General features: G+C 47.6%; 1 protein-coding gene across 3 annotated transcripts; it reads right to left on the bottom strand.

The window, feature by feature from the left end:
* Nucleotides 1-1,816: 1,816 nt before the first annotated feature.
* Nucleotides 1,817-22,230, bottom strand: CRY2 (cryptochrome circadian regulator 2). 3 transcript variants are annotated; one of them, XM_084288142.1, is made up of 12 exons: nucleotides 22,045-22,230; nucleotides 19,362-19,470; nucleotides 16,059-16,201; nucleotides 9,852-10,036; nucleotides 8,433-8,521; nucleotides 7,529-7,669; nucleotides 6,736-7,047; nucleotides 5,516-5,667; nucleotides 5,171-5,373; nucleotides 4,929-5,018; nucleotides 4,299-4,440; nucleotides 1,817-3,811 (listed from the first exon to the last, which is right to left on the bottom strand). In XM_084288142.1, the coding sequence occupies exons 1-11, from the start codon at nucleotides 22,218-22,220 to the stop codon at nucleotides 4,301-4,303; spliced, it is 1,740 nt and encodes a 579-aa protein (XP_084144268.1). In that variant the 5' UTR covers nucleotides 22,221-22,230; the 3' UTR covers nucleotides 1,817-3,811; nucleotides 4,299-4,300. The 3 variants fall into 3 exon arrangements, with proteins under 3 accessions (XP_084144268.1, XP_084144269.1, XP_084144270.1); XM_084288143.1 differs by having other exon boundaries at nucleotides 1,817-3,807; XM_084288144.1 differs by having other exon boundaries at nucleotides 4,299-4,437.
* Between the last annotated feature and the right edge of the window lie 46 nt (nucleotides 22,231-22,276).

Below are 22,276 nucleotides of genomic sequence, written 5' to 3'. Positions count from 1 at the left end.
ACCACGCTTCTGCCACAGCCAGCATCTCTGCTCACAAGGCATCTATTGTCTTATGCTTTCAAATTGTCTGACTGAACATTGGGTTCACTTCAGAGCAATTCAGCCTTAAATTAAGCCTGAGGAATGGTTATGTGCTGAGAGGTCTGCCTGCTCCTCTCCCCAGCTGAACCAGCTGGTCTAACCCGAGCTATTCCCTCTCCCCCCCAGGTATGGTTGTGCTCATTTCCACTCTGCCCCAATTCTCTGCCCCTGGCTCCCATTCCTTATACCCAGGCACAATTTCTATGCTCAGACCTTTCAGCCAGCTCTTCCTGAAGCCACTCCAGCTCCTTTTTTTGTGAAGACAGAAGAGACACTGGAGAATTTCCCCAACCGCCAGCACAGGGAGCAGGCAATCACTTACTCTGCTAGAAATCCATGGTTGGCCTCTTTACACCTCCAGCCACATCCCTGCGATTCCTTCTACAGAGAGAACAGATACTGCGGCCAGCGTGGAGGAGCCTCAAAACTGACCTGTCCAAGTTTAATTTACATTATCACACTCTAAGCAGGGAAAGCTGGACAGTTCGCTGTCAGCCTGGCTCTTCTAAGGCACAAGCTGCAATTTCAGAGGGTTTTTGTCCATAAGCCACTTTAAGCATTGAAATGTTGCTCCCCCAAGCCCACTAGGTCCTCGCTAGAGACAGAGAACAGGACATCAACATCAAGCACCTCGACCACAGCTGCAATCAGGAAAGCAATGCGTTATACATATTGCCCTTCTGGTAGGTCACACATGGCCTTTTTATCTCTGGCACCTCCGGTTCCAGTGACTGGGTCTGGAGTGTTTGGGGATGATGGTGTCACGCACAAGCAAACTTCACTCCAACCTCATTGTAGCCAGCGACTAGACTGCAAAGTCATGGTGCATTTGGTGCCCATTCATGACTTAGCTAATTGCAAGAGAAAAGGCTCAGTCACTGACAGAAGGCCTGGTCTGAACAATGTTCACATTGTTCATAGCTCTGTAGCACTTCTCTGCCTCAGCGCCCACCCTCTGTGACAAGGAGCCTCCACACCACCCCGTGGAACATCCCAAAAGCCACTCTGACAGCACCAAATCCAGCTGCTCTGTCCCTACGCTCTATATGGGGATGCTTGTGCCAGGTCAGACAATACAGCCACCTAGCCCCGAGACGCAGAAAGCTGTCGTTATCCCAGGAAATGGAAATCCCCTGACATGCTTCCTTTGTTATCTGCTCCCTCCTGAAACAAAGATGGTATCTCCACTAATAGTTATTGATGGGTTTTCCTTTCTCCATGGACTGGTCAGGCCTTTTTGAACTTAGCACCCACAACTGACAAAGAGCTTGACACGAAAACGCCTGTGTAAGGAAGCTGCAGATGCGCTGAATCTGCCATCTGGTAGTTTAATTGAATATGCCCAGTCCTGAACACTACAGGAAACAGCAAACAATCATTTCCCATTCCACTTCTTCAGCATGCAGTTTCACACACCTTTACAATTTCAACTGTAAAAAGATATCAGAGTGGGTGAATCCCAGCCTCCTTAATGTTTCTTGCAAGAGTTTTTTCTTCACCTTTTGTTTCTCACTGTCCTTACCTGTTCTGCTCCAAGGACTGCAGCTCTCCCAGCTGCCACCATCCTCACCACAGATGACGACAAAAACCTTGCAAATGTAATTTCCCCCTCACCCAAAAGCCTTCCCAAAAATCTCTTGGGAGATTTTGCACGCACTCCCTTTGGCTATTACCCCCATGGACCCAGCCCCAAAATGCTACTTACCAAATTAAATAATTGGAATGACAGCATAGAGAGAGTTAACGACATTTATAAAAACAAAACGAGTAATATTTACAGACCATTGCCTAAGCAAGAGACTCTCCAAAAGACAGAAGTCACAATTTCTCTAGTCGAAATGTACAAAGTGCATGTCTTTCCCCTTTCTTCCATCTGCAGCAGAAGATGGTGGGAAGGCCTCCTTTCCCTCATACCTTACTGCCCTCAGTGGGGATAAGATCTGGGTCAGACTGGAGACAAAACCTGCTGATTACTGGGTTATCCCAGGGAGACTCTGGTGGACAGGAGCTTAGAAGAAAGGAAGGCCTGGAAAAGTGACTCACTTACTTGGACAGTCTGCCCAAAGGATTCCCTTGGGAAAGGAAATCTCGGATCAATGCCTCTGGGAGGTTAGTTGGAAGGAAAAGTTATTCAGCTATTCTATTAACTAACTTTTGGACACAATTCCACTTCTTCCACCACTCCAGGTTTCCCAGATACACTTGAGTCAGTTTCTCCTTGCAGTCCCATTGCTCTGGGTTCAAGCATGGGCTCCAAAAGTGAATCTTTTTATCCCAGTCAGAGTGAGACACGATGACCGTGCTCCCCAAGCTGCTAGTTGGCTAAGCTCACATCTAGCCCCACACTATCGGTGCGAGGGTGGGGATGAAAGGTTTTGGACAGCAAATGAGAACAGTGCCGACAGCAGAACATTGCACGGGATTAGCTACCTGACATAATCCCTCTTGGAAACTGCCTAAACAGAGGCTCTTCTGCAGTACTGTGCTGAAATGACATCCTGTAGCAGGACCAGGCCAAGAAGTGTATGGTTAAGAGGCAGAACAGATACATGGTCGTCCTGCTAGACTACAATGCACCAGCCTGAACGTGAATGGGAACAAGGAGCAGTGTGCAGGGTATGAGATACAGGGACTATGCTGCGCAGAAACTGAAAACCACAGATGTCAATACAGGAAAGAGCAAGCATCCACACAGAACGGACAGCGAACTGAGCCCAAGGAAGACTCGCTTCAAGGAGCTGATGTGTGATACATCCTCTACCAGTAAGATGCACTCCACAGGCTACACACTAGACACCGGTCACTCCATTTGAGAGTGCCTCACTCAGGGAAGGAAAGGCTGTAAAGCCCTGAGCCCAGGACTGTTCCCCTACAGCTCACTCACTATGTGGATCAGCAAGCTTTTGGGAGGCTGCTTTAATCATATCAAAGTATGGTTTTATTCTCCAAAAAATTCCTACTTCTCTCACAGTCATCTCCCTGAAACGGCAGGCTGCTCTGAAGCTGCCTGTTGGAGGCAACAGCACTACGGCTCACCTTGCACTAGTAAGATTCTTCTTCAGGGAAAGTTCTAAGTGCCTTTTAAAGGTACAGACAGTTTGTATCTCTTTGTTCTTCTACTACAGTTATCCCTCATTTCTTTTTCATCCCCAGACGTGTACCACCTTGATTTACTTGGAAAGTGTTTACATCCCCACCAGTCTAGCCTAGAGAAACAAATACAGAGATTTTCCTGTTTTCTTGTAGGATGGGTACTCAGCTTGATATTCCAGCAGCTTTCTTCTCCTTTGCAACTACTGAATTAATCTTAGCATACCGTGCTGCCTAGTACTAGTGATGAGAAAGGACATTCACTATTTCTGAGATGTGCAGATGCTGCTCCCTCTATCAATGCAGCAAGTCACACGTGCTGATCCATTGTCAGAAACGACAGATACACTTGGGAGTGAACAAGTTGAAAGAAAGCTTTTGCCCTCTTAAATGAGGGCAGATTTTGGGCATGGCTGAAAAGAAACATTTAGCTCTTTGGAGAGCAGAAAGCCAAATATTCCCAAGTACAAGTAACACAGTGCCCTTTTGTGGCAGCTATTGGAACTACACATTTTTATGAGACGCCCCAGATTTTCTGTTGCAGATCACAAGTTGCAGTCCTTCTGTGGTTGCAGCAGCCTCTACTCTTCGGGTCACCTCCAGCACTCTCACTCTTCACTTGCAAGCTGCATATTGCTGGCTGAAGGAGAAAGCAGAAGAGAGAGTTTGCCTTGAGCTCCCCCACATAGTGAAAAATTGGCAAAACATGCAATCAGTTCCTTTCCTCCTGGAATATGGGACATCTCAGGCAGAAGACTGGGCCTGCTTGCTCCCCTCCTCCACCCTGTGCCCTCACCACATGGGCAAACCTGGCTGCAAACTCAGCCTGGAAGGGGAAGAAACCTCCCTAGAGCAAACCCAAACGTAACTGTGGTCTGTGCTTGTTCTAGTCATATGGTACTGCTCTCTGCTGGACTACCGAGTTAACAGCTTGTCAAGAAAAAGCAAAAACAACTAGAAGGCAGGCCACTGCCAAATTACATGGCTATGCAATTAAGAGTCAGGAGCCACCTTTCTCCCCAGGCAAGTCCATTTTGTTCATTAAACTGTAGGGAACAAATAGAATTGAGCCTTGCTTGCTGTCAGAACAACGCAGTTTAGGCCAGATCATGCCAGAGACTACTCACAATCATAAACTCTTGCCAGGGATCTCTGAAGCAGGGAGGCCTGTCACTTTGGCTCGTTTGTACAGTTCTTCAGTGCACAGCTCTTCTGCTCCCTCGTGTTTGCGCTTTGGCGAAGCCTGGTCAGACTGCGGCAGTCTCACTGCTGGAGAGGAAGAAGAGTCACCGCAACATTTCCTTTGGCTTTAGATCTCCTCACACGTATACCCTAGCCTAACATGCCACAGAGCTGGGAGCAAGGAGAATGTGCAATGTACAAGCACAGAAAGATGTTGCTACAGCCTTCTTAAAAGATTTTGAAATACTTCTTTTAAAAGCAGAATAATTAAGTCCACCAGAACAAACATGAAAGTGTCCTCCTTTGATAGAGGAAAGCTTAATTACACCAGATTAGCCCTACAGTGATCTGCACTCCTCCCTTAAATGGCTGCATATGATCCCATATGAGCAGTAAGAGATTCACTATTCTTCAGCCCTTTTAGGCACGAAGGCTCACTGGGGACCTCTGAAGAAAGCCTAAAGGAAGATGAACATGATCTATAGTTTCCTAGCTACATCCTCCTCTTATTAAGAAAAGAATCTCTCTCCTGCCCATGACGGTATGTCTTAAGTACCCAAATACTTCCAACTCACCTGTACTGGTGCTGCTGCCCTGCCCTGAAGCCGAGTCTGCAACGGGGCCACTGAGATCTTCCACACATGAAGGGACTGATGCCAGTAAACCTAGAGAAACGCAAGATCATCATAATAGAAACAAGAAATATTTGGGCTGGGATAAGCCTTTCACATGCAAACACCTTTGTGATCACAAACCAGCACATGTCATATTCTATGTCATATTAAAGACAAAATCTTTTGCTTTTTTTGTTACTTACAGAGCCCCCTGTAGCGTGACAGCTGCTGGTAGATCTGCTTCATGCGTTCGATGTTCAACCGACTGGTCTCAGCATGGTTCACCATGGGTTTGGGGTAGTCCACCCCAATGATGCACTTGGCTGCCTTCTGCACAGACTCCGGGGCATTCCACGGTTCGTAGATGTATCGTGCGGGGAAGCCCTTTAGTTTGGGCAGATACCTCCTGCAACAAGTTAAAAGATGCACACAAACCACTTAAAGTACAGCAAGATAGCACTCACGGTGCACAGGAAGTACCATATCAGCTACTGAATGACTCAGGCTGACAGATCAAGCAAGAAAGAAGCTCCAGACACTCTACTTACTTAACGTAGTCACCGCTGGGGTCTGTGCGACGTCCAAAGCCCACGGGGCAGTAACAGTGGAAGAACTGCTGGAAGAACGCGCTGCATGAAAGCCACATCCAGCTGCCTGCATTGACACTGAAATCTGCATCCAGCAACAATTCATCAAATACCTGCAGCAATTGAAGGAGAATGCAGTGAGAGCTTCCCCAGCTAGGGCTTCTTGCCAGGAGAAACCAAGAGGCCAGTTCAGAGGGCAAGCACTGAACAGCTCTCAGAAACCAAAGCAGCAGCAAAGAGGCAATCTGCTGGCTCAAGCCAGGTGGCTGGTCAATATATCACACTTCCTGACACCTTCACATAGGGAGGCACTGTCTGCTCACACTGATACAATGCTGGATAATCTCTCATGCAGCTACAAACTAAATCACTACCTAGTGTTACAGCAAGCCTTGGGTATTGATTCTAACTGGGGAGGTGTAACAAGTGCAAAGCACCAACTGTGAGAAGCCGGCAGACGCTGAACAGAAGACCAAGCACCAAAGCAGGAAGAAAGAGCCCCTCTGAATGTCCCAGAGCTCACTGCCACTCCAAGAAGCGGGCAGGCTGCAGCAGTAACTCGCTCACATCCATGCACAGATGCAGCACTTTTAGCACCTGACTCTGACACACTTTCAGCTACGCTCTGCTTTGACAGCCTTCTGACAAGACGCTGCTTCTGCCTCTACTTTCTGCATAGGGCAATATGTGCACCCAGTAAGTTCAAGCTGTTTGTCCCTTCCAATGTCCCAAAAAGAGTGGCTTTTACCTCTTTTCTTGACAGAATCTAGACTCAGATTTCACAGTCACGGAGCGTTCCCTGACTGGCACGGTGATGGATTACACAATGAGGAGAAAGGTCCAGTTACAAAGATACATTGAACTTGCAAAGGAAACAGACGGACTGATAGCATTTTACCAAAATAGCTCCCCCAAACCCAAACCCAAATCCCAGTCCTTGTTTACCAGTGGGACCCACTAACAGTTAGCTGTGGTAACTGGAGACTCTTGATACTGTTTGATCCCTCATGGTAGAAGGCAGACTGTTGGCAGGCCAGGAGCCTGCTAACAATTCCTGTCTTCCACACAACTTTTACATGCCAAGCAAAAGCCATACCTGTGTGCCAATCCTTGCAGCAAGTGCCAGGGAGACTTTGCTTTCCTTATGGCCTCCTACAAGCCTCTGGAAATGCCAGACTCACCCTGACTCCTGACTCCCAGCTGATCCAGAGGTCGCCCCTGGTCAGGAAGCAGGCCACAGCGTGCCTGGCCAAATGGTGGATCCACCCTTCCTGCCTCAGTTGGGTCATGATTGCATCGATCCAAGGGAAACCTGTCTTGCCCTCTGCCCACTTTGCCAAGGCTTCAGGGTTCTTGTCCCAGGGGATCTGAATGCAGATGGGGTTCCCCTCCATGCGATCAAACTTTGGGTTGTTTGTGGCTGCTGTGTAGAAAAATTCTCTCCATAGAAGCTGTCCGTACAGAGAGAGGGGAGGAGTGCTGTTCCGCTTCACCTGCAGAGGAAGGAACAAAAGCATTCACAAGCAGGGGAGGACTGGCTTCATTATGCTGAGCTGCAAGACACCCATGCATTTACACACAATTCTCAAGTCTGTTACTGACAACTTCCATAAAGGAGCTCAATTCCAGATCATCCTTTAGCAGAAACCCCGGGTGGTGATGTCAGAGCATGCTTTTAGCCCACTCAGTATGCTGACAAGTGACTTGAGCCACCCATAACCAACAGTAAAAAGCCCAACGTGGCTCATGACAGGGGTCCAGGCTGAAGAACAGGGTACCAGCAGATATAAGGGCTGCTCAACTACATACAGGAAAATCACTTTTCCTTACCCGAGAGACTCTTCTGTACCAGCAACAAGCTTTACCCAACAGTCGAACACAAGTGAAGCAATAACTGTTTTTGCAGCTGTTCCATCACGCTGTCTTGGAACCAGAATCAAGCTATGCTCAAAACCAGACAACCTTTTGTCTTACCTTCTTATACAGCTCCCAGAGACGATAGTAAAATAAGCGGCAGGACAAACAGCCAAAACGCAGGTAGGGACTGAGTCCTGTCGGGCTGGCCAGCAACGAATTGGCGTTCATCCTCGGTCTTTCGTAATTTGCAACCCAGGCCTAAATACATTCAGGAGAAATTAGCCCCAAAAGAAAATAAATCCCAAACTGTCAGCCACTGCTAAAGGGCAGGCCTCTGTGCAGGTGGCACGGTCACTCAGGTGTGGCAGCACAACCTCTTTTATTCATTTCCAGCCACCACTGGGAGAGATCTCAGGTGGACAGCTCCAACCCCACACCCCATACATGTATTTCTGCAGCTGGGTCAGCTTCCGTGACTTTGAAATTGTTTGCCTCATGTGTACTATAGTGAAGAACACAAGCCCCATAGAATAAATTTGGGTATTTCAGCTAGGGGCTAGAGGAATAGTGAGATATGCTCAGTGAGATATGAAGAGACTGATGTACAACGGGAAGGTACTCTTTTATGAGCATGTGCTCCTAGTAACTCAGATAAAGACAAAAGGAGATGGTGCATAGCGTGCAGCACAGATGGAGCAACTTGCAGGAGGGTTTCCAAGTTTGCGTTCCTCTAAAGGAAACAGTGGGAGGAAAACCAAGGAAAAGAATCCTATGTGCTTCTAACAGCAGTATAGTTAATATACAGCTCTTCTTCTTCACGTCTGAAGAAGCCCAGAACTCCCTGCTCCACAAACAGCCTAACATGGCAGGAGTACTTGAAAAATACCAAATGCCCCTGCCATAGGGCAATGTAGTGACCGTTGCTAAGATGAGCAGGAAAAGAGAGCAATGGCTGATGCAACACATTTTTTGTTTGGACCCACAGCCTGCAGGAATGACCACGTAAATAGCAGGGGGTTACCTTTCTTTCCAAGTGTTTATCCAGCCGCGCCAAAGCTTCTGTCTCCCCTCCCTGCCAAACTGCAGGGGCAAGACCCTCTGTGGGGAAGCCTGAAGGAAAGAACTTTGTAAGATTTGAAGCCAAGTCTACACAAATGATACAGATGTGAACAAATGTAAGCAATGGCAAAACAAGTTAAAATACTGCAGTTGCTTATCATGGCTTATTTGCTGCTCTAGTCTTTCTACAGCAAGCCAGTCATTTGGAATATGAGGAAAACCTGTTCACAACACTGAGACTGCCAGGCTCGCTCCCTGCAACGCTTCAGGCAACTTTCTGGGGACCTTCCCCACTGGCCACATCCTACTTAGCCTGTGTATTGGCAATACCCGCAGGGCTCTTTGTTCCTTGGGCCACAGCTGCTGGCGAAGGAACGCATGCTTCACAGGTTTGCCTTATGAAATATCTTGCCATGACCACCAGCTGCTCACTAGAGAGCCTGTTGCTCCTCAAAAGGCTCATTTTCTGTGGAAAGCTGGTGCTTTAGTGATGAAGAACCAGCACAAAAGTGGAAGCAATAATGCAGTTTCCTCACAGTGCTCCTGGCTGACAAAGGAGCTTCCCCTGACAGTGAGTGGACCAATGTAAGGTTGCAGAAGGTCTTGCACAAGGCCAGACACAAAGGATGCAGATCTATCCAGGACTGCAGCCCTTAGGATAGTCTTGTTTGAGAAGTCCCCCTTTTCCGTAACTCTTAAGGTACAAGGTAACACTCCCACGAAACCAGCACGGAGCCTCCAGAGCCACACACACACAGACAGTATTCTGCATTAACCTTTCCTTCCCTTGCATTTAAATTCACTTCCTTGACGTAGGCCTCGCACTTCTCATGCCTCAGTTCTCTATTTATCCTCCTCCTCCCAAAAAAATACAGGCATATAAGGAAGAGGAGGCAAACACCAAGTTTCCAAGGACGAAAAAGCATAGCAGGGTAAGTGAAAGAAGTTTCAGTAATATCTTCTGTCTTGCTAAGCTCTCAAGTAGGTGGTGCTTGGCAACAAGTGAATGACATGATGTGTGCCTGGTACAGAGTTTACCTCTTCAGGTCTGTTACACAACCTGTCTAGGACAGCAGCTGGGAAGGACACGAGACACTGATACAGTGGTTGTATGCTCAATAGCAGAGAGTGTAAGGACAGATGCAGAACGTTTCAGAGCAGTGCTAAAGGGATGTTGTGCATCCATGGTAGTGCAAGAGGGAGCAGTCTGGTTTCTCAGGGTCCAGCACTGGCTGAAAACATTACTTTGCTTCTGTGGCTAGAAGCAACCCAGGTCAAAAGACAACACTGGACCTGTCCTGAGCAGGTGGCAGCCACCAGAAAGTTTCAGTAGGGTCATTTTGGGTGCCAGTTGCCCCCTGACTTCACTCTCAACACATACCCAGCTCTTCCAGGGATGGGACCCCGTACACATCGTCGTGGTTCTCCTGGATGTCCACTTTACACGTCTCCATCTGCTGGCTTGTTACGCTGCTCACTGGCTTCTTTGGGAGCTCCATACGGCTAATGATGGCCTGGAAGCGTTTGTAGGTGAGAGGTGGCTTGTTGCCGTTCAGCTCGATTATCCTAGAAACAAAATAAGCAAGGTGGCTTAACAGCCTCGCTACCACAGGAGGGACAAGGAAATGACAGCAAAACTGTATCCTGTTATCTCTGCTCAGGATAGACTTTCTGTTCGGATAGAGAAATGCTTACAGCCCCAGATTCCACTGGATGCATCCCTCAAAGGGATATTTAAAAACAAGAATGCAAACCAAAAAAAAAAAAAAAAAAAAAACACAACATGGAAATCCATCTCTGTGGGAAAAAAAAATCACAGAAAGCTCCAGCTGAATCAGGCTTAGCCACACATCTTTCTCCCAGAGCTCTTCATCAAATCCCTGTATGAAATCTCAGTCTGAATACTGTCTCCCCAAGCTGACAAATCCCAGACCTGCATCTGTTTCCTAGCCTGATTCTGACCTTACTTCCCCCCGTCCGACACAACAAGTCCCAGACTGACAGCAAACCCTCCTCCACCTCTCCCAGACCAGACAAATCCTATTTTGCGTCATTCCTCTCGATCCTGGCGATTACAGAAATCACCATCCTCCCTCACGCCATAAGGTCATGAGCAGACCTGTTCCATGCTATTCCCCCGTGTCAGACCACACCATGGAAAAGGCAGCCACGGCTTCCCCGTTTCTCTACTTCTTTAAGCACCCAGGGCCCGCTAGGGCTGCGTGGACTCAATTTTTCTTGTGACAGAGAGCACGGAGGCCTTTGGGAGCGTGCCTGGACAAGAGAGAGGAAGGAGTTAACAGCAAAGCAGGCAGCAGGGGAAAGCCAGCATTACGTAAAGCGGAGGCAGCCAGCCCCACAGCTCACACAGAGCCGCAGCAGCGCTGCCTTCCCCACCCAGCACGGTCAAACAGCTTATGCAAGGGGCTGGGCTTGGAGCCCGGCGCTTCAGCGGACGCCATGTGCCTTCCCTGCCCTTCCCGGCGGCCGCACGTGTGGCGAGGAGGAGCGACACGCCGGCCTGCCCCGGCCCTGAGCCCGGCCTCACGTGTGCTCCGTGTCCCCGCGCTGCCACCATCCAGCAGAGGCTCGGGGCTCCGGCGCAGGGCAGAAGGGAGCTGTGGAAAGAGGCAGCAGGGTGGCAAAGATGGAGGAGATTTCATAGGAAGCCTCCTGCAGTTTCTGCTCATTTTGATGTGTAGTAGGTGCTTGAAGAAAAAGACACCGGCCTATGGGATAGTGTAGGGAGGGCAATTGGGATGTGCACAGAGAGCAAAACATGGTAAAGGTGTAGGGCAACACCATGAGCAGTGTGGCACAGCACCCTGCAACCAAAGGTACCGAGGGGAGCCTTACAAGCAGCACTGCTGCTGGGAGAGGAACGAGGCCCTTCCAGTTGCTGCGAGCACTCCAGAGAGCCTTACTCGATCCCCGAGGAGTTCAGCACTTGGAAGTGAAAACGTGACAGCGCTGCACAATGTGTGCCCCGCAGTGCCTGGCACGGGGGCGGGGAAGCTGCTGCTGCTTTAGCACTGCCTCTTTTTGCAGTCCTCTCCCACCGACCTGCCCGCGCTGCAGCTCCGTCTGAGACCCGCGCTGCCGGGCTGCATCTGCCATCCACAGCTCCTGCGAGCAGCTATTTGGAGCACAGTGCTGCGACGTGCAGGTGGATGCCTCCTAGCCCTGCCTGACGTCCTCGAGACTCTGGATGTGAGAGAAGTTACCTACGACGGCTTCCAAAGGAGCCAGCTGCTGGATCTGGGACACAGATCATTAAGAGACAGGACTAGGACAAACTGCACATTTTACAGCACCTGACGCTGCCATTATGCAACAAAATTTGCATCTTGCACAATACTGCCATGAAAAGAGATGTCAGAGCCTGGGTTTTGTACAATATTGGCTATTATACAACGCACACCAAATATTTTAATGCAGTTCAACCTACTGCACAAAGCTTTTACAGGAAGCCCCATAAGCAGGAGCCCTTTTCCTCCTCCTAATGTCATTCTAACCGAGGCAGTACAGTCTTGCAGAACATTCCCCCATGACAGACTGGGCCACAAATTAAAGACAGGACCGTCCCCAGGATTTAATGCTCACACATCATCCTTCTTCTCCAGTCCAATTCAGCCTGCATGTGGCACAAACTGCATCATTTTAGTTCTCCTGGAGCAGACCACAGAACAGCAGAATTGCTGTGTTCATCATACAAAACCCGACCTTCCTGGTGTTACTGAGCACTCACGAAGATGGCTGTGCTACCAGAGCAGCAGTACGCTGCCCAGCACTATCTGACAGCAGTACCTGGATGCCAGGTATGAGGGGTTTTGACTGTCACACAGTCATTTATTACACCAAGAGCTCAGGCAACCAAAACCTGACCGCAGTTCCAGCACTGCTAGGGTTACAAGGGATCCTACAGTCAGCCACCTGCGACAACTCAGCGCCTGCAGCCCTCCAACGCACGCCCCCAGAGGTGTCAGCGTCTGACTCACATCTCCACAACAGTGCCCCAGTGGGATGGCTGCGGGGCGAGGAAAAGCTGCTCCTCTCAAAAACCTGACAGCTCGCCCAGCTTGCCAGCGGCAGGGCCCCATCCTGGCAAGGCACTGGCTGTGCTCCCACCTGCTCAACGATGCACCCCACTACCAGCTCACACATGCTATTTGGTGAGCCCCGTCAGCTTATGCAATTGCTCCGGTCTAAATCCTTGTGCTAGTGAGCCTGTGTAATAAATGCATAGATGAAAAGAGCAGTATTTCTCCCGATTCAAAGAGAAATACCTTGCAGAACCAGCACGGTATGCAAGCTTCCCCAGTGCTTGGTTCCTCCAAGTTAGTCAGCACTCCTATTAAAAGGCATTTAACTCCTGTTTCAGCCTGATACCAGAGTGTCTGAGGTGAAGCTGCTCCTGATGCGTGCTACAAACAAACAAACAAGCTCACGATGCTCCTTTCTGGCATAAACCACTCCCCCCAGCATGACCCCGGCCAGCTCGGGATTACAGACACCGCAGTGCTGACCGTCAGCAAGCAGTTTACAGAGGATTTAGATCCTCAGGAGAAGAAAACAGGCAGATGCAGCGAAGGGACAACAGAGCCTATCATCTGGAAGTTGTCAGACAGAATAATTGCTAAGTAAAGGCTGCGAGCAGGCTAAGCTGATACCTAAGAGATTATCTTTGCTGACTTGTACACTCCGAACATTGCCAACCTTGATTGGGAATCCCCAGGTTTTTTAGGACTATTTTCCGGCATCAGTGTTCATTTTCTATGGCCCCCTCCTTGTTTTGGGGGAGAGGAGAGGAAGGAAGCTCTGACAACCACACAGCTATGCTGGTAGTGCTGAGGACATTGTAACCTTCCTGCTACATAAAGCTGGTCAAATTCACAAGTTAGGAGAACAGGTTTGTTGTAGGCGTTAGAAAGGAGCTGGTGGTGGTGGTACCCAGAGGATACTGCAGGGGAGAAGGGAAGGACTGCTGGAATCATTTATGTCCAAGTGAAGGACTAGTCAGTATTGTTTAAAAACAGGCCTGGCTATTTTGTAAAGAAACTTGATTAAAGAAAGATGAGAAGTAGGACACCACCCCCAGGTTATGAATTATGCAGGAAAAAAAGAGTAAGCTGAGCAAGGGACAACTCATACCATGAGCTAAAAGGCTGGATAAGATGACTGGAGGGCAAGAGCCTCTGTCTGAGAGAGACTTCCAGAGAAATATAATATTAGAGCTGCATTACCACCTGCTGAGAAATCCCAGAGATGCCAAGAAGCAGGAAATGTCAGAGTAACTGGAGACTTCAACTGCCTCCACGCAGGCTGGGTAGCTGTCACAACCCACGGCCTGGTATGAACATAAATGCCATAAATGACTGCTCCACGGAACGATTCATCAGGAACCCTTAAGATGGAAAGGCAATTCATGATTTGTCTTAGGCAGCAGGTAAGGTATAGCTGAATGTGCTATTTATCATGTCTACTCTAACCATGACTTCGGCATGCATCAATTTAGCATCCTTCCGGGATCAACAAAACAATAATGGCTTCTATTTTGAGAAGAGAACAGAATAAAAATAGGAAGCATGCTGAGCAAAAAGAAGCTGAGAGGTAAAATGCTGACAGACAACACAGAGATTATCTGAAGATGACATGTCAGGGGAAAAAAAATTCAATAAAGGCACATAAACCATTAAAAAAGATTTCAGAAAGATCACTAGTCAAAATAATAAAAGAATAGCATCATCAAAGATAATAGAAGGCAAAATCCTTTGGGAAACTGAAGACTAGAAAAAAAAATGGTAGGTTAAACAAAAGCCACAAAAGCAGTTCCCTGTGCAGCTCCCAACCCAAAAGAAAGCTTGAGAAAAATTAAAAAGAAAAGCATAAACAGAAAAAAAAATCCCTTTGCAGACACTCCAGGATATCTGTAGGGCAAAGCAGCAGATTAGGCATTAAAGAAAAACTGCATTTATTTTTTGCACATGTATTCAGTATGGAGACATTCAGGGAGGTTTCCACACTGCATCTCTCTAAGGAAACGCATCAGGAGATGTTACTGACTGGGAGGTCAGCAGGAAATAGCACAAAACAAAGCTATGCTGGAATAGCAACAGTTGCCAGGACCAGCCAGCACTCACAAAAGACTTCTAAAGGACATGGAGAAATAGCTGCTGCATGTACCACTTGCCTTAAAACCGTCCAAACGCTATGAAGAATAAAGGCAAGCATGATTCCAGAATTAAAAAGCATTTCAAGGCATCAGAGGGACTACAGAATAGAAAATCTGATATGGGTATTAGGCAAAGTGGTAGAAAATACTAATAGAATCAGTGAATGCATGTGTATATGCAATACACTGGAGGGCTGATTTGGCTTTGGTAATGGGAAGTTGTGCCTCAAAATCTATTAGCTACATTTGAGCACAGATGCAAAAGAGATTTGGTTGATTTATTCTACGTTCATTTTCGGAAGCCATCTGACAAGATCCTTAACTGCAATTTTTTTTAAAGAAGCCAAGGATAAATTTAGATACGTGACAAAGTCCCTGCAGACAGAAGATTCTTGTTGAGATGCATGATAAAGTAAGAATCCATTTTTTGCAACAGAAGGAGAAATCCTACACAGAGCTGAGCTAAGGCTTCTGCTGCTCAACATTATTCATAAATTATCTGGGAAAGGACACAAAAAGAGCATGATGCCAAAGTTTACTGATGCAATAAGTTACCTGGGACAGCTGAAAATGAAAGGCAACCTAAACATTTCCCTATACACCTCATGCGTCTTCTAATGCAAAAAGTAGACAGCGGTGTCAGTCTGCTCATGAGACAGGTGAAAAACTCCCCTCACCCCAAAGGCAAACATTTCCACACAGTATGTCCTAAACTGCAATGCTTCCCACTTCCCACAGGAAATTATGTATGCTGAAGATTTATAGGAAGAAACTTCAGCATTACTGGTACAAGAAAAAGAATCCAAAGGAAAAAAAAAAAGAAAGCAACCTATACGAATGGTACTGAAACATGATTGAAGTCAAGCATACCTTAGAGTCTCTGCTGAAAGACTGTCTCCACTGTTTAAGATGATCATCTATACATATAAATGCACAATAAAGACAAGGCATCCAGAGTTTAGAATAAGATTAGTTTGCCCCAATCTACTTTGTTCTACTTCTTTCAGCTGTTCTGGCACATCCATCAGTTAAAACCCTGCCTTCATAACCTGTTTGAGACAACAGCTCAGACACCTTTATTACAGTGAAGCAAAAAAAACCAACAGTCCACGCAGTGAGGACATGCTCAAGGAAATCAATCAATAAGGACGCAGCTAAGCAACTTAAATGACTGTGAAGTACAGAGATTAGTTAGCTTGAGGCAACACCTTTCCATGCATTCACGTCACTGCACTTTGACGCGCTCTAATAAAAAGCGTGAGTGCACAGAGTAATCCTGTTGACACCTTCTAGGCTCACCCAGGATGACAGCGATCAACGCATAGAGATCAACGTAAACGAGGAGCCTGAAGTCATCCCAGACGCGACAATCCCACCCGAGCCCAAGCAGCACCTCTGCCCCTGCTCTGCCCGTACCTGTCCAGGTCATACAGTGTGTGGGAGTTCTCGATCACCACCTCCACGCCAGCCTCCTTGGCCAGTTTGACAATAGCTGCATCTCTCTCCTTCCCAAATGGCTCCGAGTCGTATTCAAAGGTGAGACGAGTGACTCCCCATTCCTGCAAGAAACACAATACACAGAGGTGTCACACAGAAGGCTTTTCTGACCAGTATGGTTACTAAATTGCAGAAATTGTAATTGCCACTGTCAAGTCCTGGGAACCTAGAGAGGGTGGTATTTTTATGTGGAGACTATGATCAATTAATAACAATACACACTATTTTTTCCCATATCTCTTTACAGCCATCACTTAGTAGAAGACCAATGCCCAAGCCAAAGGCAACAAATGTGGTAGAGAGAATCACAGGACAAAGGATGCCAACTGAGTAACCTTTCTGCTCTGAACAGTAGACTATGATACTGCGATTCATATTTAAAATCATCCTAGCAGAGCTGTGAACCCATTCTGTATCTTCACACCTGTCAGAGATCCCTCATAGACCATACAGAACAGGCCTTATGAAATAGCATTCAGCCTCTTCCAGGCTTTTCCAGCACACAGTTTGCTCTCAAAGACTATGGCCTAGTTTTCCTCAGAAACTGAATCCTATGAGAAGAGGTTTAATGGTTTCCACAGTGACCCTCCAGAGGCATCCATCAAACAGAGCAGCAGCCCACAGATTTGTTTAGCAAACACTCCAGTCAAACACAGCCAGAAATCTGCAGAGACACTTAAAGAACCCCTCACACAACTAAGACATGAACCAGTCTCCAAGTGAGACAGCGTGAGTCACTGCCGTGTGTACAGGACAGGCTCTTCCGCCTCAGAACCAGAGGCATCAGAAACACAAACAAAGCCAAGAAGCAGATGTTATTAGGTCACTGATGACCACTGAAAAATAAATACCAAAGGCAGGGATGGGAATCTAGAAGCAGAAAGCAGCCAGACAAGCATCCCTGCCTTTCTAAACTCTTAGAGATTGAATCCTGAAAGTAATATTAGGAAGGACAGAGAACTCTAACCGTTATGTACCACAATACACATTTCAGAGAGGCCCCCTATTCTTTTTTCAAAACATGAACACAACAGAACACATTACTCAGAGCAGGCGTTAAACAGACACATTCCAGGCCCTACAATGCTCCCCACATAGAAACTTGATTTAACAGCTTCATTTTAAACTTTTCTTTTATAGGAAAGACCATACCAGCTAGAAGGCTTGGAAAAGATAGTGTTGGTCTTGAAGAAACATGTATTGCTACTTTGAAAGAAAGGAATGAAAAAAATGCAGTTAAAGTTAAAAGAGATTTTAGGTAAGAGTCTAAAACTTCAAATTCAGTTATTTTCTGCTGTTCTGAGAAGCCCAGCATTGTACGTGCTACACAGGAAGCAGAACACAACCTGGAAACAGCAAACTATATTGCAATAAATTGCTGCATAACAACATATAAAACACGCAAAATAAAAGTCGTGACTGACTTCTCTTAGTATCTGGACTATAGCAAAGTAAAACCTGAAACATAGTAGGAAAAAAAAACATGCACAAAAGGGATCATGAGCAAACTTCAGTGAACAAACTACACACTTTTCTTTTGTAGAAGAGGTAGGTTTACAGATATTTGTTCAGAGGATAGGAGACCAAAAAAACTACACTACAAAGGTTAACGCAGAGCTAATGAGTACACTTCATCCATCTGCCTCACTGGACCCCTGCACACAGTGCCTTTACAGCAACTGTTACTGCTGAACATACTTCAGCCACTGGCAGCAAGAGCAGAAATTACACTGGACCTGAGTGTTGCATTACTGCATGTGATGGCTCCCCAGAACAGCTGAGAGCAAAGCATGAGCTGCTGCTGTTCTCTTGTCCAGCCTTTGCTGTTCAGTGCAACAGCTCTTTCACATGAAAGCCAAACATTTACCCTTTAGTAGCATAAAAACCAACATTCTTTTCAGCTCTTACAGCACATGTAAGATATTCATTAACCCACCTGCCCAGTCAAAAATGACTGTATTGAAACCAAGGTCTGGCTGATTCCACAACCATCTCTCCAAACCCCAGATTCTGCCAACTACTTGTAGTTCTTTGATCAAAGTGGATATGTTTCTCCCACACAGCTTCAATTATCCTGTGAATACCTAGTCCTTGAACTAAAATAAGGAGGGCATGGACTACGAATAGCCAGAACTTATTTGCAGATCAAAAGATAAAAATAACTCAGATTCTAAAAAGGCTAAAAGCAGCGCAGAAGTTGTGTCATGTGTTAACCTGCAGAAGCCAAAATAAATATCAGGGCACTTCGTGACCTGCATAGTCTGATTCTCCTCCCCAGCACCACCCTCCTCCCAAAAATACACATCAGGACCGCGTACAGCAGGAGGGTATTCACTCAAGTTTACCTCTCTTTCTCAGCATCTGGGCTAGTGCAGGCTTTGGGGACACTGGTTCCTTCAACAGTAAGTAACGTACAGTCCTCATGACAAATACAACCCATAAGATGATTGGAAACCAAGCTTTTTTCCTTTAGTTTTGTCTTCCTAGCAAAGACACTCTCAGAAAGCTTCAAAGACAATGATAAATACAACCTTAGGGTAGGACAGAGAATAGTGAGTCACATACTTTTACTGCTTGAGGAACCTTTATATTCAAGGAGATCCTCTTGCCAGCCCTGCCTGTCTCATGATCTGCAGCTTTGATATATCACTTTAGAAACACATCCCACCAATCCATCATCCACCACTGAGGTCACTGCATGTTCCTCTGTCCTAAATGGTACATCAACAAGGAGCTCAGACCCGAGCTGTGTACCGCTGCTGTGCTGACTAACTGCAGCCTTGAACAGAAGCAGAGAAAAAAAAAAGGTCAGCTAATGTACAGGCTTCTGAGTTTTTGAAATTATAACACAAAGCCTTATTTGCATTTCACCTGTAGATCATTTTCTATTTGTCTCTAAAGGTGTATGGATATGGCACTTTTCCTGATTAAAAGCAGCAGGAAAACAATGTCCAGAAAGGAAGAAACTCTCAACCCAGAGGAGTGGGTGGATTACAGCACAGCCTTGTGAGGCTTGAGCTGCAGAAACAAAGGCAAAACCCACTAACTGCAAAGAGAAGCTCAAGCACCCTGGTAGCGGGTTACACAGTGGACAGTACTGAAGTTAAAGAGAAACCAGGGGATTGCCAACAATGAGCAGATAATTAGTGAGCAAAACCAAAGGTACCAGTGGGACATTAGTTTTTTCTCGCTACACTTCAGAAAATTAGTGTATCCTCTTACTTTAAAGAGTCTTGGGAAGACATCTGTCGGCTGTCCTCGCACCACAAACAAGCGAGAATTGAGCTTCCTTAAACTGTTGTCCAGATCTTCCAGGGACTGGAGCAGAAATCTGCAGAGAAGAAACGAGAGCAGTTACTGTCAGTCAGACTGGCTACAGCCAAAAGACAAGTGAGGAAGATTTACATGGAACTCCAGCAAACCTGCATTAGCAATCAAACTGAAAGTTAGGACGAGAAATAGAAAAGAAGAATTATTATTCATTCCCAGTCTACCTACCAATGTTACGAGATTGCCGTACCAGCCAGCTCTTGGCCATTCATATGCATGTTCTGCTTGGCCAGATGCAAGAGCTCTCAGTTTTTTCTTTTTTTTTCTTCTTGCAACCCCTACTCTTCCCATGTTCTCTCTCAGAGCTGTGAGTACCCCCTGACACCTGCTCCTTCCACATTACATCACCTGCATGGAGAAGAGCATAAACCGTACAATTCACATTCTTTCATGGGTTCTGTGACACACGGGATTTTGCATGAAGAAGAAAGATGTCCATACACTGTTTTCAGGAAAGCAATGAATTACCACAAGTTTTAAAGTTCTGGCTCAGAGTAGGGAAGGGCATGGCAGAGAAATGTACACTCACAGCAGGGAGATGTACGCTCCTAGCTCATCAACAGCAAGAGACTGAGCACCAAAACCTCCCAAGGCAAGAATTATCCATACTTAGAATGGCTGCAAACAGAACAGCAAGTTATCTTCCACCACCAAGACACAAAGATGAGAGCACGTCAAGGCATTCAACTATTTCCATCCATCCCCAAACCATTAAAAGGCATTTAAGTGCTTTCTGCATTACGCATTTAAGCTCTTAATGTTGCATCTTGCTGGTCCCCCATTTTGCTACGAAACATCTCCAAGTGTATCACCTTTACTTTTGCATCCACACATCATAACTTTGTCTACCTCTGTGAAAGACACCAGCTTTAAAACTTTAATCTCTGCGACAGCACGTGGCACTGCTGGCAAACTCACAACCATGAGTGAGCGACTGTCTGCCAGCCTCTGCCTCTTCCACACCGCTACGTGCCCACTCTGCACTGTGACCTGCAAGACACGAGTGTGTCTGTATCAGCTCACTTAAGACCCTGCATAATTAAGAGGAAAGCAAAGCTACAACTGCTCTGCAAGCTGGGTGCTTCTTCCCCACACAACTGCACTGCCCGTGATGGGAATTGCAAGCTTTGAGGCAGAACAAGCTCCTCCTGCACTTCTAGGAGAAAGGCCCTAAGGGTTCAAGGCACGAAGGAGCAAATACCCAAGTACAGAAGACCAAGAAGCAGGTCTGGGTAACCAGAACAAACCGCCCACCTTCTGGCTGTTAAATAGGAATATCACCTTTCCAAGGTGTTGTGAAAATTAAACACGTTAGTCCTATATGGCTCCCACATGCTGTGCAATTACACGGTAAGGGATTTTCAGATTGATAAATGTCTGGAGGCTAGGTAAAACACAAATGCTGGTGGAGCACAGACCGCAAAACACAAGTAAATGAAGAAAAAACAGCAAAACAAATCCCAGGCTCCCCTTGGGAAACAAGGGAACTCCAGTAACTGTGTGGAGCTTGCTAAGACATTTTTGCCTAGCAGCCAGCGGTGCTAATTCCTGACATTTTCAGTAGGTGCACACCTTCAAGATAACATGATTTTGTATTTTAAATTCATACACTCATATATATTTCTATGACCAGAACGTAAATAAAACCACTGCCTGCTTCCCTCCCTCCATACCGTGGGTGGAAACAAACAAGGATTACACGGATCAGGAATTACTCTTTTGGGGGCCCTGCTTGGGTTCTCCCGAATGAGGGCAGCTGGCAATAACAGCAGCACGTGAAAGGCATTTCTGCCTGCTGTAAGCGCGGTGTGTGGACAGATCAATTCAGGCTGCTAGTGAGCAGGGACAGCACCCACGAACTCCTGCAAATCAAACGCCTGCATTGTGGTGATTTCTGCACGTTTATGGTTTTTTAGCCACTCTCCGAGGCGTGTTCTGGAAACGCTCGGCAAGCGGCCGCTCCTCTGGGACGGAGCTGAGCTGGCAGTAGAGGCACTGGGGACACCCACGGCTTCCCCGGGCGGCCACGCTCCGCCACGTGAAGCTGCGAGGTGCGCTTCCAAGGGTTTCTGCCCAGGTGGCTGCCCTGTCCCCAGCCCCTGACAGCGGGATGCGCTTCGCCTGTGTGCGGGGGAGCCTGGCGGAGGTGAATCCCTACCTGGGTTGGGTTTCCAGGCGCTTGGGCATCCGAGACCTGACCCAAGGGCGTTATGTAATAATGTCACTGTATGGACGGGCTGCGCAGAAATGACTCACCCTTTAAGTTTGCTTGTACCTGGGGGGGCTTACGGCTCCAAACAGCCACAGACCCCGGGGGTGGGATGAGGGGGGAGCAGCACTCCCAAACCCACCAGCAGCCGCAGGGCAGAGGGGAGGCATCACGCAGCTCTACCTGACCCTAAATTAGGGGGGGGAAAGCCCTTCCCAAGGCGATGCTCGGGACCACCACCGTACCCCCACCTCCCCCTGGAGAGAGGCAGGCAGCCAAAAAAACACCCTCCCCCCCCCCCCCCCCCCCCCATACTCCTCGCAACCCCAACCCGTGCGGGGGGTTCCCCCATCGCCCCGCACTCACCGCCAGCGGTTGATGCCCACGGCGGAGGAGGCGGCGAACCAGGGGTCGAGGATGTAGATGCAGCGGAGGGAGGCGGCTCCCCGCAGCGCCTCCTGCAGCGCCGGGTTGTCGTGGAGCCGCAGCCCCCGGCGGAACCAGTGCACGGAGCGGGACGGGGCCGCAGCCGCCGCCGCCATCACGGGCGACCGCAGCCTCCGCGCCTCGCCCGCCCCCGGGACCGCCCCGCCGCGGC

The sequence above is a fragment of the Netta rufina genome (genome assembly GCF_964035555.1).
Source record: "Netta rufina genome assembly, chromosome: 5".
NCBI classification, from domain to species: Eukaryota; Metazoa; Chordata; class Aves; order Anseriformes; family Anatidae; genus Netta; species Netta rufina.
This window is presented reverse-complemented; position numbering and strand designations above follow the sequence as displayed.